General features: G+C 36.0%; 1 protein-coding gene across 12 annotated transcripts in view; it reads right to left on the bottom strand.

The window, feature by feature from the left end:
* LOC145668159 (methyltransferase-like 26) overlaps positions 1-19,301 on the bottom strand; it is a 34,831-nt gene extending 15,530 nt beyond the window's left edge. Inside the window, exons 1-3 of one of the 12 annotated variants that reach the window (XM_081735753.1) lie at positions 19,171-19,300; positions 2,546-2,633; positions 2,041-2,122 (exon numbers count right to left, since the gene is read on the bottom strand). In XM_081735753.1, the coding sequence (XP_081591879.1) occupies positions 2,041-2,122; positions 2,546-2,624 (161 nt within the window). In that variant the 5' untranslated portion in view covers positions 2,625-2,633; positions 19,171-19,300. Of the gene's footprint in view, positions 1-2,040; positions 2,123-2,545; positions 2,634-18,711; positions 18,911-18,956 lie in introns of those variants that run through there. The other 11 variants (XM_081735752.1, XM_081735754.1, XM_081735755.1 and 8 more) reach the window with 11 other exon arrangements.
* Positions 19,302-19,850: the final 549 nt, after the last annotated feature.

Here is a 19,850-nt window from a genome sequence, read left to right as displayed (position 1 = left end):
GTAAAGGAATATAAATACAACAATGTTCGTTGTTACTAATAAGGGTGTGTTTAATCACGACTTTGTTTCAATACTACAGATCATCCACCTTTAGATCCTTATTAACACAAGAACAAATTAAGCTCTTGCAACTAAATTCATATATATATATATATATATATATATATATATATATATATATATATATAATTTTATTTTAATACCGTTAGGAAAGTTTAACAAACTTAAAGAGTTCCCATGTAGTTAGCGCACTCGATTTCATGCATGCAGTCTGAGCTCAATTCCGGGTGGAACTCTTGTATCCGCTATATTACTCAATGATTTTTCCGATGGCAAATCTAAGATTTTTGCATAAAGTGATTGTGAGAAAGATTTTGCAATATGTTACTGAGTGAATTAAAACTGTCCAAGCGCTTTAGGATATAAGTGCTCTCATTAGTGATCAATAAATTAAAGCAGGACTACATGCAGGATCAATCAATAAGTACGTCCTCAAAAATTACAAAAAACAAGCGAATAACAAAATACCAATATATGTCTATGGAAGAAACACTGACCGCTTGGGTTGGTTCATTTAAAAATTGTCCTATCCAAAAGGGAATCTGACTGACGCCATCTGTCTGACAACAAACGATCGGTAGATAAGTGAGTGAGATACCATACTGATCATTTGATCTTTAAATTGTGTAACAGAGGGCCGTCAAACATTTCAATTGAAGATATTTTTTTCTGAGAGAGGCAAGAATGTTGGATATGTGGATGTCTCGTAGCCGGACTCCATGAAATAAGGCATAACTGCATTTTTTTTTAATGCAGATATTTGGGGAGGTATTTTGCATCGGGTTGTTACCAGTGATGTGAATTGGATCTAAAATGATAATGAAATTAAATCTTTAGTTTACCATTTCACGATTATGCCCTTCAGGCTAAATGAGACGGATGGTTAATAAATGTGAATGATTATGGAAAAAAAAAATATGGAATTGGATCCACAGATACAATATTTCTACCAAAAGCCCACATAGCTTGCGATGAAACACAGGGACCCCCTTCCCTCCCTCATACACACATCAGAAGTGAGAGCTCTATTACTGAGCCACCATGATGATGTATGACACAACAATAATCTAGTTTTATTCGACGGAGCGTCCAGTTACTGCCTAAAGCCACCCATTTCGTGGTACTACTTTGTGACGACCTGTTGCTAATCATTCATTCAATCTTTTTCAAACAAGGTAAAATAATTAATTTGGGTCACTATTGATTGTCCTTTGAGTAACGCAACAACTTCACCAGAGGCTACCAGCATCAGCGAACAGATATGCTTTTTTAGTCTTGCATCATATGTACTAAAATTGAAATGAAATCATTAAGTTTTACGTCCCACGGTTATGCCGGTTAGGCTAAAGGAGACGGTGATGATGAGAAATGAGTGAAATGGTGGAATGAAGAAAGTGGGAGGAAACGGGAGAATCCCGAGAAAACCCACGAGCACGGTGCTTGTCCACCACAAAGTCCACACGGCGCGAGCTGGGATCGAACCAGGGACCCGAAGCACCGGAGGTGAACGCTCTACCACTGAGCCATTATCATATGTACTAATATGCAATGAACCCAGTTCACACTACTAAGTTAGGGTATAAAACTTCCTTACCCTCCACATTGGATTTTCATCCCCTTTCTTCCTCAAGTAATTTAGGAAATTTTCAATCACTTAGGCAACTTAAGTGTTTTCAAACCACACGTAGGCATTTTTGCAAATTTACACCTTCTGGCGTCTTCTTAAACCAGACATACTGATGATGAGAGAAGCTAAAACTAAAAGGTTTCCTGGCTCTCTTTTGGATGCAGAGGATGAATTCTTTCGGCACACGCACAGAATTATTCAGTATGGGATTCAACCTTTCTTTTGACATAATTTTGTAGTAGCGCCCAGATGTTTATAGAGACTACTTTCATGAAAAAAAAAATAATAATAATAATTGGACATTTTAAATGAACTAACCCAATAGTTGTGGTACGTTGTCAAGTGCATATTACCTGAAATAAACTTTCTTCCCGAAATATTTCAAGTTGCTGTTCACTACCTGCAGTACTAGATCAAAACGGTTCCTTTTACAACCTACACAAGATACGAAGAAAAGAAGGCATCAGAACAGGCAAAAACGGGAAAAATGTGAATTTTTATTTTTTTCAATGACAATGATAGAGGAATAAAATTACATTCTTACAATAAAAGAGTGATGGGAAGAAAAGATTTGACATTTATTAGGTTTTGGCAGACTCCTAAGATTGTTTCAAAATGTTTCTTAATTACTTGAAATAATATCTTCTATCATAAGAAAATAGACATTCATTTGAAACCTGCTATTAGTAGAATTGTTAAGATGCAAATTCGCAACAGGACAAAACAGATTTATCATTGGAGACTGAAATGTTTGAGCAATCCCAAACAAGCATAACAATTCCCCTCAGACGCACACAATAACAAACATCCACGTAAATCACTAACTTGCAATTATTATAACAATGCAGAATCACTTACTTGAAGATACTTGCATTTTTATACGGAGGAATTGGGTCAGAACTTGTACCAAAACCTCTGTATATCTTTGCACCACCATTCAACATACCTGAAATGTAAATATAAGTGCATGTAATAAAAACATTCATCTACGATTAATCACTCAAAGGTACTGAAAAATAATAAAAATGTAACTATATCGAATTGACGAATTGATAAAATAATAGAAATGTAACTATATAAAACAAAAACTAAAACAAAATAGTCATTAAAACTCGTAAACGAACGCACAGCACAACGAAAATAGCTGTTTGCAAGTATTTGTTCAATCTGAGCCCATTTCAAAATACATTACACAATTAATTCCAAAAGTAAGTTGGTAATAGCTCTCTCATGATGTGGAATATATTTTGACGGAGATTTAAAGTAACAAATAAGAGATACACAAATCTCATTGTTGAGAATTTCCATTTTAGATAGTCTCCATTAGCTTGGACAAAATTTCCTTATTATGACTGAGCAAAAAGTGCCGTTTGAAAAATTTTCGGAATGAACCACAAATAGTAGTACTTAGTCCCACACCGAGAATGTTATTATTATGGGTCATCTTCCGTTACAACTTTTGCATCATTGTCTGCATCAGTAAACAACCGAAGTCATAGATAAATGTTGGACGACTGCAGTGCACACATGCTTGTTTATTTATTTATTTATTATTTTTCAGAACACATATTTTGAATACCGAGTAGTCACACAGTATTTGGTGAAGGGTATGAAGACAACAGAAATACATAATGATATGAAAAATACTCTGGAGCAATTGGCTCCACCATTTGCAACTGTCAAGTGGACTATCAAAATCTGTCCATACATCACACGTTATTGAAAAAGTATACGCTATGATAGTCCAGGATTGCTGATTAATAATGGTCGTAGAATTTTGGTAATGTGGGTACAGATTAAGGACGGATTAGGGCGAGTAAAATAAAAATACAAACGTGTACGTAAAAATATGTTTATGCATACATGGATACGCGTACACTCATGTCCAAAATTATTGTCGCATGTCTATAAATATGTTGTAGAAATATAATTTGATAACGAATTCGCCTGGTATTTCTTATAATGTTAGTATGTGTATAATCGGCAAAGACATGTATCTGGCAAATTTTATGTAAGAAGAGCAGTAAATAAGAACAGTAAAACGAAAACAAAACTTTCTTGTCCATTTAGTAACATTTTGTTTTACTCATTCTAATTTTCGTATTTATAATTCTTTTCCTATGAAATTTACCACAAATATACATTTCCCAATTATACACATATTATCAGTGATGAAAGTACCCTGCAACATCATTATTCAATTATATGCTTAAAAGAACAGTTATAGATATGCGACAATCATTTTCGACATGAGTGTACCTCTTAATTATGGACTTATTCAAGGAAATGTGAGAAACTAAAAGTACATGTTTCACACTGTAAACTTTAATACAACACGTACAAAAGATTTTATAACGACACTTTTCTGTTGAATGGAATCATGGCTTTAAATTATTTGTTTCAAACATGAGACAGGGAAAGTTTGTAGACTAACCATTTTGAAGAAGCATCTGAAAATTGCTGCTAGATGAGTGAATGGCAATCTGATTTTCAGATGCAACGATGGTGAGAGTCAACATCGTAGACATGATCTGAATGGAACTAAATAAAATAGAGAGTTCCTACTGATCTAGAGAAATCTATATTTCCCTGACTTCTCTCTGACCTTCGGCAGGAAATTCCCTAACTTTCATGACAGGTGTCGGATGACGTTGACATATAAATAAGGAATAAATAACGGTGAATATTTATATATGAGAACATTTATTCTATAGAGACAAATAATAATCAACTGCTCATACGTACATTCCACTTACCACCCAAAATCTGAGCAACACTTCATACTGTGATCATTAATGGTTGGCTACGCTGTAAAATGGTGACAATTAATGTTAGAAAAAATATATATATTATAAAATTTCCCTGACATTCCCTGATTTCCAGTCTTTTTCCCTGAGTTTCCCTGACCATAGGAACCCTGAAATATATATATTTTTTTTTAAAAATTACAAAACTATCATAGAAATTTAATGACTATACATAGTGTACCGAACATCCCAAGAACTGTGGGGCTTCAATGTTATCGTCTGAGGAAAAAGCCAGAACTCTGAAAAGGGATGTTCTATCGGAGTTTTTCCAAATGCACAAAGCAGCCTGGAAGAGAAAGTAGTTATACTTACCGTGACAGTTACAGTGTATCGACCAAGAGACTTCATTATATTTGAAGAATTGTTTGCGGAGGACTGTGGCAAGTGCGCGGAATTTTGTGAAACGATGCTTACATGGGAAAAAAGAAAAGTATGCACCATGTCCGACAATATTCTTTGGAAAGGAGAAACTTAGAAAGATCTCAGCTTTTATATTGAAGAGGAAGAGACGGAGGGTTCATTAATAGATATAACAGTCACTATTGAAAAGATTAGGTTCTCCTCCTCAAGAGTTGAAAGGATACAGATCAAGCGGATAGTGACAGTCTGATGCGGTAATTCATCTCATATTCTTGGACCCTATTTGCTGTGAGATGTCATGCTCGCCAAGCGTTATTTCAAGACAGTACAAATGCTTGTATGTCCAAGAATCTCTGCACGGAAGTGCTGCGCGAGGTGATATTTACGCAAGGTGCTCCCCGCAGTTTGTCTGACCTCTAAGGAATTGGCTCAATAAGAATTTTCCAGGACAAATGATAAGATCACCAAAGGCTTACATAACGGTCTGCAGCTCTTCCAGGTGGTCTAGTGGCTAGCTTTGCACCTCGTAGTCCCAGGTTCGATTCCCGGTGGAAGCGAATTAAAATTTGAACGCATTACGGTGCTTCTGATTTCACCTTAAACTATCTCATATAGCCTCGATGTGAGAAACAGAACAAGAATGTATTCTGCACGACGTCCTGACCTCATATCCACCAAGTACTTCTTATAGATATACAGGGTCGCAGTAAACCTCAAACTCTTGATAAACTTGAAATTAGATCCGTGAAGTCGTATTTCGTGTACATACCAAAAGGCCACAGAATATGTTTCTATCATTTAAGGGAAATATGTTGAAAATTCTGGGTACCACACAGTGGCGGCGTAAGGCAAATTGGGATCCCTGTTCGAACAATCATGATTTATACACTGCTATTTCTGACGTTCATTTGCATAATCATTCTTTCTGTTTGCTTCTCTCCCCTTTCCCGTTGGTATGTGTGTTTAAACCATCTTAATCTGGGATATATATTAAATAAACGAGGGTGACATTCAACATCCCTGTCTATTATTTTAATGCTTCAGGCTGGTATCTAAAAATAAAACCGGACCAGGACTATCATAGCAAATTTTTTTCTCTTTTTAAATTCATTTCTAAACAAAGGACTCGATAGAAAAAGGATTAGGGATACAAGTGTAACGGAAACTATAACCCGCAACAGAAATAACATTATCTTCAGAACAAACACAACGTAAGAACAAAGAATCCAGAATTTATCCTACACCTATACTATCCTAATTTAAACGCGTTCTGTAATTAGATGGAATAGTGGAAGTAATGCTTCTAATACATTTAGAGACAAATTTACGTACAAAATGTAACAATATGCTGGTATTGAAAAAGAATATAAATAATAATATAACCGATGCAATTTCTAAATGTAACTTCTATGTTTTCTAGAACTTCCTTGTTCGGTTCTCGTCTTTGGTGTTTCTCCTGTACAATTTCTCATATGGTTAAGTTTATTCATGGTTTCTCATCTGTCTGAGTTTACACTCATCATCATCATAGGTATTCTGCCCTTATTGGCAGGTCACTTGCCGCAGCTGAGAAGCTTCCATGCTCCACGGCCCTCCGCTAACTCTTCATCTTCACGTATGATCTTTCTGTTTTTATATCATCCATTAATTGTAGTCTCCTTCACCCTCTCCCTCTCTTTCCTGCCACCATACCCTCTAGGACGTACCTCATGATACAGTTTCTTCTTAGGCAATGTCCCAACCAGTTTTTCTTCCTCTTCTTAATATCTAAAAGTGTTATTTTCTCCCCCACCATTTCTAACACTCTCTCATTAGTTTTCCGCTCGACTCAACTAATTCTTTCCATTCTTCTCCATACCCACATTTCGAGGGCTTCCAGTCGTTTTTCATCACTTTTACGTAATGTCCACGTTTCCGTCCCATACAGTACAATACTCCACACGAAGCATTTTATGAGTCTTTTTCTCAACTCTTTATTCAAAACAGACTTTTCTTCCTCCTAAAGGCTTCTTTCGCCATTCCTATCCTTGCTTTTATTTCACGTTCGCACTTCATGTTATTACTAAGAATACTATCCAGATATCGAAAACTATTCACTTGTTCTATTTTCTCTCCTACTTTTATATTTGAAACAGACCTCTTCGTTCCAATCAACATGGCTTTTGTCTTTCTAACATTTATTTTCATCCCATATTCTTCAAAGCCTATTCTCAGGTTTTCTAACATTTAATTGATTTCCTTTTCAGATTCTGCAACAACCGCCATATCGTCTGCGACTCTTATGCATCTAATCTATTCTACCTCCTACCGATATGCCGTCATCATCATGTAGGCTCTTTTTCTCTCTCTCTTCTACATACACATTAAATGGTGTTGGCGAGAGGCAGCATCCTTGTCGAACTCCCCTTCCAATTGCACTCTATTCTGTCAGTTCTTCCACTATCCTAACACTTACTTGTTGGTTCATGTATAAATTTCTTATGAGTCTTCGATTGTTCCATTCCAACCCTATCTTCTTTAGAACTTCCGACAACAATTCCCAATTCACGCGGTCAAAAGCCTTTTGTAGATCAATAAATAAAACATACACCTCTTTCCCTTTCTCTATAAATCTTTCCCCGATCGCTCTCAGGGGCCGCGGTGGCTCAGTGGTAGAGCGTTCACCTCTGGTGGTTGGAGTCCCGGGTTCAGTCCCAGCCCCCGCCAAGTGAACTTTGTGGTGCACAAACACCGTGTGCGTGGGTTTCCTCGGGGTTCTCCCGTTTCCTCCCACTATTCATTCATTACTCATCATCACCGTCTCCTTTAGCCTCACCGGCATAATAGTGGGACGTAAAACTCAAAGATTTCATTTCATTTCCGATCGCTCTTAATAATCCAGTAGCATATCTTGTGTCCTTACCTCTTCTGAACCCGACTTGCTCCTTCTCAATTTCTTCATTTGTTCGTCCATATAACGTTCTGTTCAGTATTCGGAGCAAAATTTTAGCTGCATGAGATATGAGACTAATAGTTCTGTAATCCTCACATCTCTTTGGATTCGATTTCATAGCCATCGGTATCATAACCGTCTTCAGGAAGTCTTTTGGCCACTCTTCTGGTTCATATATCTCATTGCAAAGTTGGAACAATTCTTTCTTTCCTTTGTCTCCCATATTTTTAATGACTTCGATTGGTATGTTAACTATCCTGGTTACCTTTCCATTCCTAATCTCGGATATAGCCTTTCAAACTCATCCCGAAGAATATTAAATCCTTTATCATCTTCGCCTACTTCAACATTTAGGCTACACGATCTATCCCTACTCTCATATGAGTTGACACTACATGAGTTTTATTTGATTAGTTTTTCTCCAACAATCAGCCCCATTCATTTTAACATTCGCTTTCTCTCCAGTAATCTCTACATGATACTTATTATTATTTTTACCGAACTATCAATAAATAATGGCAAAAATTGATTTCTCACCTGCGTGTCTTCTTCACTTATTTTTTGCTATGTTTTTCTTCAGTGATAATGCATGATCTATTTACTCCCACTGTTTTTGCCAAAGTATCAATGAATAGTTAAGTACTAGAATGTTTCTCTCCTGTTTGTCTTTTTTGCTATTGTTTCCAAATTTCACACTTGTTTCATGATTACATTATTTTGTATTTAATAAATCAGTCATGTTTATAATCTGTCACTTGTGCTGTTTCCATTACCACTTACTAACGCACTTAGTATTAGAATATATTATAACAAAAAATTCTCAATATATTGAATATTTGGGGATATATCATAGATTGAATATGTAAGCACAGAGTCCTACTAGGGATTGTACCATCCAGCTTTTTATTACCACCCTTACCAGGCAATTGACAGATCTTTACGGCTATTTTTATTATTCTCTTGGTACTTTTGTACTTTATTGTTTTAAGTTGAAACTATTTCGACGTCAGTTCCATTGCCTTATTAGCCTGTGTTCCACCAGCATTCAGAATGCTACATTCCTTGGTTTGGTAGTTGCGGAAGTCTCAATTATATTACGAAAATTCAAAGTACATGCTATTTCATTTTCGATAGAAGGAATGGCCAGATTCGTGAGTCTTTCTTGACTCATTGTGGAGCGCAAGTATGATTTTATCAGCTTCACTTTGCTGAAAGACCTTTCACATGATGTGACAGATAGGGGCAGTGTTATCAAAATCGGTTGCCAAACTTTTGTAAGCTTCGAGAACCGTTGAAGATACATATTTCAGTATGCCTTGTGGGGAAAAGTCAAGTTGTTCTTTCTGAGCACACCTTGTGAACGGATTATATCCTTACAATCCTAAAATAATTCGACGCCACCCAGGTCATTCGGGTAGAACAAAGCCAAATCAGAACAACATGCTTTTAGCCTTTCCTCGCTCACATCATTTGACTGCTGCACAAAGTTAGCGTTAGAACACAGGAATCCAATTCAGGTCACGCATCTGAGTAAAACGATCATGCATTTGTTGTCTCATCTTATCTACGATTTCATTGATAGAGCTCTTTACTTTGGCCTGTGAAGTCAGAGGTTCATTCTTTGCTTTTCTCAAGGCATGCATCTTCTATTGCGTGTACCCACAGTTATGTTCCGTTCTCTACAACTTCCTTCAGCTTCGGATATGATTTCCTCGACCAGCTCAAGTCTCCAGGAATCGATGGTGTTAACCAGGCTCTGTAACTGAATAAAAGTCTGATTGAAACCCATATCCTGAGATTGAAGGCATTTTTGGATCCGATCAATATATGGGAGAACTTCAGACCAGAAATACAATAAAGCGATGGAGTTAAGTGACTGGATACTTTCAAGAAGACCAGCATCTCAAGAGACTGAAACGTTTGCTTTATTAATTTTCATCATCTGCACAGCCTTTTCCTTTAAATTTCTTTGGAGGCTCCCAATAGCGTGAAACGTTTACTTTATCTATTTTCACCTATATTTAGCTTTTTCCTTTAAATTTCTTTGGGGACCTCCCAGGATAACAAAACTTTTATTTTATTTATTTTTAATCTACATTCAGTTGTTTTCTTTAAATTACTTTGCGGGTCCCCAAGAGAGTGAGGCCGTAAGCTATAGCCTGTTTAGCTTCTACAGAAATCCGGCACTCTGAGTAGTTTTATTAGATAGATATTTCTGTTGTCTCATCCGTTATTTGGTGTAATATTGATTGACAATCAATTGTGTTTACTATTAGGGAAGGTGTGGATTATAAACTTTGACTTTCCTTGTACGGCTCATGTTAATAAAGTTCTTTAGTAATTATTTTTTACCTACCATACGGACCCCCCACAAAGTGGGGCCCGGGTCGGAGGCACCTCTCGTCTTACGCCGCCACTGGTACCACATAGAAAACCTTAAGAGAATTAATGGAATACAATAAACAATGTACGTGAAAAAAAAATGTTGTTCTAATTTGAGTATTTTAGAAGGCACAAAATTTTGCCAACCCTGTGTATGTTTGGAACAGGATATAGATTATTTGTTTAATATTAGGATATTAAATTCATACAATATTCAAAATTAACACCGATGGAGCGAACTGGCCAAACAAGATTATTAAAATATGAAAATTCTTCTCGAAACAATGTTAATCTTTCACGAACTAGCACAGACTGAAAGACAAATTACAAAAATGAAACACTACGATTAAAATTTAATTATATTAAATTCAAAGACTGAAAGTAAAGTTGGATGAATGTAAGAGCAGTATTCTTTAGTTCTTATATCATATAGAGCTCCTCCGTGGCTAAGCGGTTAGCGTACGCGCCTTTGGCGTGGGAGACCCGGGTTCGATTCCCGGCAGGAGCTCATGAGGTTCGGATTCCATGTTAATCAGTAGGTCCACGTCTCATATAGCCTCGCTGCTGAACGGGACGTTAAACTCAAACTCAACTCTTATATTATATAAATATACTTACGTTTACATCACCTATTATTTTGGAAAATGATAAGCCTAAATTTTGAAGTGTTTGGTTATCCAAAAACTCCTTTATATATGTACTCTGTCTGTACGTCCATACGGGAGAGAGAAAATTTCATGAACTACTTGATGGATTATTATAGATTTTGGCCAATATGTAGAGGGTCAGAAGTTAGGAATGAAGTTTATTGATCTACCCGATTGATGCTTAGATGTGGACAATCAAAAATCGGTTCCCTATATACTCCTCTATTGGGGTAATTTTGGATATCATTCTTGCTTGATTGACTACCCACAGTGCGGTTAAGATTCAATGGTTACTATAGTGATCAAGTTACAAAATACTAATCTCTCCGTGCAATACAACGCTAACATGAAACTAAATTACTTCCTACTTGACAAATCTAAAGATTTAAACATTTTCTACTTTTAAATAATCCTTCATGTTACTAGTTTTTAAGAGGGGAAATGGAAGGTAAGGAGAAAATCAAACATTCAAACTTCAATTTTTAAGATGTGTACACTGTGACATTGCTACTTGTGTAAAGGATAACAAACTTTATATCCTCTTTCCTTTTCGATCATTTCTTCTGAAATGTCCTTTTTTTTTCTTTCCTTGATGGTAACGTACTTGCGCAGACCAAGGTCGGAACAGTAATCTTTTCGTTACACTTTTTATGTAAATTATACGGAATTTTCGTCAAGCAGAAAACTGTGTTTCTATGCAAACGTAAAAAAGTTTAGAAACAAATAAACAAAAATTAAATGAATTTAAAGGCAGAACACAAAATACTTCTTCAAACTTGCTGGTTGCAACAAGCCAAGTCAAAAAAAAAACTTTCAGAGCTTATATTAATAATAGAAACTGAGAAAAAGCACATGTGTAGCGTATAGCTTTATTGTTTTATCCTCGTTGCACACTACGAAGCGGACAAAACATTGGAAACTGAAAACGACGAAGCTGTCGACAGCAAAGCTATGAGGAGTCAGTTTCTGTGGGTGCAGAAAGCAGTCAAACGCGGCGAGCGCGAAAACGCATGGATATCAAAAGCAAGAATTGTCTCTCATTTTAGCATGGTTTCTTCTAGCTTCAAACTTTTGTCGACCATAGAGGACTTAAAACGTAAAATATTATGAAATGTTTCTTTTAGAACGCAATTATAATACTTATTTGCTGTTTATACAGACAAGGCTACTTTATGAAGTCAATATGGCGGTTTATATAACTGCCATCTAAAACTCATACAAATTTGGAATGAATCTTTTAAATCTCTTTTCTTCGGATGTAACCAGCGGGAAAAAACGACTTATTTTAATTTGTAGACTTGGTCTCTAGTTTTTCAAGAATTTTACATATTTTGCGTGTCACGTAGAAAATCTGTTTTCATGGATATTTACCAAACCGTGGCGGAGACTACAATATATTTATTATGGAAACGATTTTTCTTTTTGCATTTAAACTTGTGTCCATTTAGATTTTCACTGCACTGTATCCCATATTCTTAGCAAAAATAAATTTTTACGGTTCTCTTTTAAATTCCTTCAACATTTTGGATCAAATTCACAGAAATTATTTGAGACCGCTAATAGAGACAAGCACAGTGAAACTTTTACCATTCGACTCAAGCGGCTTATCTGTTAATGTAACCTCTCACGATTATGCCCCGAGGCTAAGGGAAACAATGATGATCATTCTAAAGAACGTAATGGGAGGAAACTGGAGAACCCAGCCAAAACCCAGAAAGTTTACTTGGCGCAAAGCTAGTATCAAACTACGGATCCTATGCACCAGAAGTAAGCGCTCTATCATCAAGTCACTTTCTCTCTCCCCACCCCCGCCCCCAACGAGACCTGTATGTGCGTCTGTTTCAATGACAACTCAGTAAAGCTCTTCTGATTTAAAAGAATAAATAAAAATAAAAATAAAATTGTTTAAAAAACTTTATATTACCTTCCTCATATTTTTTTTTTGGGCAGAGAGGATGTCGAAATCAATCAACAATAAGTGTGAAAGTGGCAATTCACCCCATGCTGCAAGTTTGGCACGCACACGGTGTTTGTCCACCACAAAGTTCACTTGGGGGGGGGATCGAACCCGGGACCCCTAGCACCAGAGGCGAACGGTCCACTATGAGCCACCACGGCCCCAGTTTTCATAAGTTTTCAGGTGCAGACATCTTCTGTTACAGTATTCACTTACTAAGAATTATCTTGATACTGCACATGTGTTAAGATCAAGGTGGGGGAAAAAAATCATGATTCTTTTTTTAAAAAATAGTTTTGGTTGGATTTTTTGATTTAAATCGATTTTTATGATTTAAATCAAATCTTTCTCCTCGTAAATTACAGTCGCGAACTGAAGAAAAAGCATTAGGAATTAGTATTAAATGCTAATTATGCCATTTAAGTGAAAGTATTAGGGTTGAATTTTGAATTAATCCCCAATTGTTAACCTATATCAATCTCAAAATAATGTTTCTTAACCCTTTTAAATTATGGCTTTTTTTTTTTTAAAAGGTAAATTATAGACTTCCAGTCAAGCAGCTATATCATCATCTCTATTTATCCTAGGATCATGGTTCATACCTCATTCTCTTCAGAATAGAACAGCCTTTGAATCGGTAACATTCACATTTCCTTATGATGTCCCTGAAGCAGGAAATTTTGAGAGAAAATGGGATTTTTCTGATTTTTTTTTCTTCAAATTTTGATCTCCTCTGGACACATATACCTCAAAATCAACTGGGAAATAGTAAGGGATGTACTAAATGTGTGTATAAAATTTCAAGCTGTCTTGAATAGTAAGGGCGGGGAAAATATTTAACAATGAGCTAAGAACATTCCCACGATGCCCCAGATAACCCGCAAGTAATGTAAACATTTCCTCAGACATCCCTATTTATCCTAGGGTCGTGATTTGTACATTATTCTCTTTATATAAAAATATTTTCAATCGTACCATTCAAATGTCTCAATCGTGTATCTGGGGCGGAAAAATCACGAAAAAAGGGATTTTCTGTAAAAAAAAATATCCTTTTTACCCCTCTGGTCCAACCCCCTGTTTTAAGGTAGAGATCTGAAACACTGAAAAATACTAATGTGTGCATTGAATAAATGTGCAAAAATTCAATCTTCTAGGTGCAAAAGTAAGCCCGCAAAAAATAATATCCTCCAAATACCCCAGATTACCGTATAAAACAGGATCTCAGGTAACAGTTTCCTGAAACATCCCTATTTATCCTGGGATCATGGTTCGTACATAATTCTCTTCAGAATAGAACAGCCTTTCAAACGGTACAATTCATATGTCTCCATGTCAATCTCGAAAAAAGCTATTTTTTTTTTTTTTTTTTTTTTACATTATTCCCTCTGTACCCCCTGTTTTCACGCAGAGATCTGAAAACATCTGAAAAATACTAAGGGGTGCACTGAACGAGTGTGCAAAATTTCAATCTTTTGAGTGCAAAATGTAAGCCCGCCAAAAAATAAGAATAATAGGCATAACAAAAAGTATCTTTTTAAAATGATGTCATCACACACAATGTCTTGACGCAGAAAGGCGTGAAGGCATATGTAACATGTTCTAGAATGCTTCCAGTCTTGAAGGAAAAAAAAAAAAAAAACGAAATAAAAAGGTTTATTGATACTTTTTTAATCGGATAATGAAGATTCAATTTTTAATACAATAAAAATAGGTAATATAATTTAAAAGGTTAAGCATTAAGGAAAAAGTATAGCAACGTTTATCAAAATGACACTTTTTTCACAAAAGTTAAATATTTTGTAGGGGCATATATATTTTTTTTTTTAAATTGGAACTAGCTTGAGGCACGAAATAAATAAATTTCGCCTAAAGTTATAAATCTTTAAAAAAATCGGAGAGGGGATAGGACCCCTCTAAATACGCCCTATTATATGGGAACAAACAAGCAAACGCGCACACGAAAGAATTTTTGTCTTAAATGTCGATGGTGGAATAGTTAACGATTTAAAAACCCAAACCCATTGTTACGAAGAGAAGAAAGCAGGATTGCTCTGTTACCCGTTCAAAACGAGATTTTCCCTAATTATCCTGTGCATGACACTTGTTTTCATACTATACTGTACATTTGAGTCTCATTGTATTATGATTATTAACTTCCGTAACCGAAATAACAGAACAGAAACGGGATTTTACTTATATTTTTCACTTTTAATTATTTTGTTTCGGAATTTGATTTAAATCAATGCACCCTAGTTAAGATGCAAAAAGTTTTAACTCTTCACCGCCGAATAGAACCACTGAGGGCACGATACTTACGGACTAGTTTCTTCTTCAAGTACTTCTTATTCTTTAAGAGTGTTAAAAAAAAAAAAAAAAGTCTCGTACCACTAACAACCCAGATGATGGATTTTACTTTAATTAAATTTTTGAGTTAGTGTCCTTTCAGGAGCGAGGCTATATGAAACGTGGACCCATCCGAACCAACTGAACTCCTGCCGGGAATCGAACCCGGATCTCTCACCCTAAAAGCGTGTAAGCTAACCACTTAGCTACGAGGGAGCTCCCCGGATGATAGAATCCCTAGTTTTTCGCAATACCGGCAGAGAGGAGTTAAAACTTTTTCCTTTTCTGGAAATTTTCAGTAAGTGCCAAAATAAATTGAATAACTTGTTTAGTATGCTCGATGTGCGTGGGTTTCCTCGGGGTTCTCCCGTTTCCTTCTAATTTCTTCATTCTACCATTTCATTCATTTCTTATTATCACCGTCTCCTTTAGCGTTCCCGGCATAAACGTGGGAAGATTTCATTTCATTCTAACCACTTACTAATGATTTAGAAGATCAGGATTAGTTGAGTAATTCCCTTGCTTTTAGTGAAGAGAATGATGCTTTTATTATGTAAACAGATTATTAGTTGAATCATAGAACTTTAAAACCCCTTTTCAGTATTGAGGCTCTATGAGACAAGAGTGAAGGACCCAGTGTAAAATTTGTATTCAAACCACTATTCAAGTTTCTATCCGTGTCAAGTACTTCAATTGCTAATAATTCCGAGACAATGAACATTAGCCACTACGAAGAGTTATTTAACACTCTGTGTCAGTATTTCTAATCAGTACGTCATACTTCTAAGAAGCCATTTTGTTGGCACTGTGGAAAGTGATCAATGGTTTTCTGGAAGTTCGTTTTCTTCACTCATAGGAAAGTTTAAGAACAAAAACTAGAAATAATCTTAATTAACATTACAACACACGAATTTTAAATCAGAAATACATCGTTACTAAAAATTTTCAGAGAATAAATGTTGCATAATTCATCTAGGATACTTCTGCAGAAATAAGGGATCTAAAACCGGAACAGTTTATAAATTTTAACAAGTTACCGTACTGAGAAAAGTGGCCAAGTACACTGAAATACTTTAGGTTAAACAACCGAACTTAATGTACGGTACAAGATAAAATGTTACATTTAAGCTTCAAATGCAGTTCCTGAACCTGTGGTTTTGCATTACGTTTGCTTGTTTCCACAGACCTAAAGCAAAACGTTTTGATTTCAAATCTGTAAGATGCTCTTTGATATATTTTTCACATTTTTCTCGAGTACACCTATGTACCTTATTATGTGGTTATGTAGATATAATGGAAATCTTGAAGATAGAATAAGGAACGTTTCAGAGATACAAAATCAGATCTTTTATATCAGCACTGCCGAAGCCTTTACAGAAATACACATTTAAAGGAAAAGATTTATTAAAAATTTATCACATCATTTAGCCACTTCTACTTGATAAAATCAAAAGGGTATTATTTAGTTTCTTCCCCAAATCACTTGGTAGTAGTTACGGTTCGTTGTTTGGAACTACGATGTAGTCACGAGCATAAATACAGTGTATGACGTATGATAAAAAGTACAGTGAATAAAACACGAACCAACTTGTGCTGGGTGGCCACGTAAAAAAAGCACGAATGCTATCTAACCGAGTCAGAGCAGGAGCGCGATCGGTAGCAAAGGGGTGCGTCCACCGGGGGTATGCGCGTCAGCGACAGTGGGTGTACGCATAAACGAGGTCGTTCACAATGGTTCACTATAAGTCACAGTAGTAGCTCCGATGCTGTCAACAGATTTGGGGGAGAATCTAAACGCCATCCAAATGGAAATTTGGTATGCTACTAATTTTTCTCTTGACGCTCATTATTCTTTCTCAGAATACATTTTTTTTTAAATCAGACAATGACATCGCTGGATAATATGGACTCTGAAGATGACGTTATTATAAACATAGAGGACAAAGCATCTAAAAGTCACCACATTCATTCCTTCATTCTCCATAGAGTACAAGGGAAATTCTCTGAGATTCCTTGTAGTTACATAGTTAGTATGTGCACTTTGGCGCAGATCGGGGTTCGATTCCCGGTTGAAGCTCATATGGAACGGATCATATGTTAAGATGTAGGTCCATGACCCATTGTTCCGGTGTTGAAAGCGAGATTGAATTTCAAACTAACTTAATCTTAAAAGTAATTACCCTACCACCCTTCTACCAAACTTTACCTGTAAACATAATTTATTAAAAAAAAAAAAAAAAAAAAGTTAAGTGCTGTATCGCCGGGCCAATTTTAGAAAATTTAGCAGATGAATTTATTTTGGTTTGTGAGGAAGCGTGAGTGAATAGTTGAAATTAAGAAAATACTTAATTGCTTTACTTAGTTGTTTTTGATGTTGTAAGCGGCACTATATGTAGAGGCGGAAGGGACTATTTGGTGGAGAGATACACTTGCTATGATTTATGGGAAAGGCAGTGTGGAAATGGTGCGTAAATGGCAAGATTGTGACATAGTGTTTGAGTTTTATCGAGTTGTACGGAAATAAGGGGTGTCACTTGTTGAAATAGTGTGAAAGGCATATAGTCTACTAAACAGACGAACAGTTTGTCATGAGAGCAGAAACGAATTGAAACTACAGAAAAGAAGAGGAACATCTATCCAAATCTAATCTAACCTAACCTCATTTAGTACGTTTTGGATGGCATTTAGTATCTTTCCCAAATTGTGTATCGGTAACACGTAAGCCATGCACTTTATGACAAGGTGTATTTCCACTATGCTCTTTATGCATATACATGCCGCCGCTGACGCACTTGCTCCTTACAGTCGCAACCCTTCGATACAGCTCCGCCCCCTGCTGTGTTCTTGTCCCGACTCGATTAGATAGCATTCGTGCTTTTTAGTAGCCACCTAGCACAAATTAGTTCGTGTTTTATGCACTAGTTTACTGTATTTCGAACAATAATCAGTACAAAGTGAGCCAGGGTCACAATGTAGTATTTTGTGGTAGAAACTAAATTAGTATTTTGTGGTAGAAACTAAATCATATTACCGGTACTTTTTTTTTTTTTTTTTTTTCGATTTTCGTATGGTCCGGCGATACAGCAGTAATTAATGCCATGAAACTTCTAGTTTTCTGTCTCATGATTATACCCTATAAGATAACAGAGGGATGAACATGGAAAGTAATTTATAGAATGCAAATGTGGCAGGAAATCGGAAACCAAAGAAAATTCACCTACAAATGTAGTCCAGTTATGAACTCACGTGACTGACGTCAAAAGAGGAACCCCTTGCTCCTGAAGTTACCGTTCTACCTTCAAATTATAGTAAAATAATTTTCGTTCCGAAGATGATCATCTATGAAGAATACAGGCACGTTCCATCGCATACCAAATTTACACTCCTCAATAATCAAATACACTATTATACTCATGACCCCCAGGTTATGTTAGTCAAGGTTGGCAAGGTTCAACATTTGTAGTTTTAGACTGTTGCCTTTCATGTGATTGAATGGATGATAGTCTAGGAACTCAGTCCAAAATAGTATTATCATATAATACAGTATTATTCATTTATCTATGTTATTACCAGAGATGCAATGAGGCATATCTTACCTTAAATTTACGAAAAAGATGAACGAATACTAAGTATATGGTATATTTTTTTAAAACGGTCCAACGTATATCTACCAAAAATCCTAACATTACATTACTGGTTATTATATAACATCACGCGTCATCCTTTGATATCTCCAGAGCTTATTTACAGAAATGACCAGAACTTTTCAAGGTCACTTCTTTACATACAGGTACCATATTAATAAATTGAAGTGATTGACAATTTAGGATAATTAACGTACCAATGTTAACTATTTTATTCAATCCTACCGCTCGACAGTACATCGATAAGCATGCAATTGGTAGTCTCATTCTGTCAATTAAACGACCTTGCACTTGCCCTGCAAAATGATAACCGGCAAACTAACGATTGCCTTTATTGAGTTTTGGTGACTTGAAAATCTTAATTACTTTAAAGCTCATAAGAATAATTGAAGCACTGCATTCACATATCACCTGCTTCTGTCAGAAAACTACAATTTAACCTTTCCGTTCTTGTTTACAATTCTTTCGTCACAGTTTCTTCTTCTTCTTCTTCTTCTTTGGCAATGTTCCCAACCCAAAAAAATATCAACTTATGGAACAACCAATTTACGAGTACATCGTCGCTGCGCCTCGAAGAACCGCTATGTGACGTTTTTGTCGAAAATGAGTTATGCCGTCCAAATAAACCTGAAAACTGTTAGGCAGCGTCCCTTATAATGTGATAAGTGAATATTCAATTGTTTCGCCACAACAATGAAAAACTAATTGAAATTAAACGCTTCAAGTTGTCATCACGTAAGTATTGATCCTCTATGTACTCATAAAGGCGCCGATATGTGCTACGTAAACAAAATATAGTAATGTAATATTGTTGAAGCAAACTACAACAATGTCCAGCGCATAATATACGCAGAACCAATTTTACTATATTTTTCAAGTGCTTCATTGTAACTGGCAATACTTTATGAGTTTGGAATGTTTTTCGCTTCTCCTGAAAAGCTGTGGTTATAATACATAGCGGTTCTACGAGGCGCAGCGACGATATGTCAGTGGTGGCCGGTGGATTGTGGTTTCGGGTGTTGCAGTACGAACGATCGGAGACAGAAGATATAAACTAGACTCATTGACTAATCAGCATAACTTTAGATGCA

This window comes from Thermobia domestica, chromosome 13, assembly GCF_964235325.1.
Source record: "Thermobia domestica chromosome 13, izTheDome1.hap1.1, whole genome shotgun sequence".
In the NCBI taxonomy this organism is placed as follows: Eukaryota; Metazoa; Arthropoda; class Insecta; order Zygentoma; family Lepismatidae; genus Thermobia; species Thermobia domestica.
The sequence above is the reverse complement of the archived record's forward strand: the minus strand, read 5'-3'. Positions and strand labels throughout refer to the sequence as shown.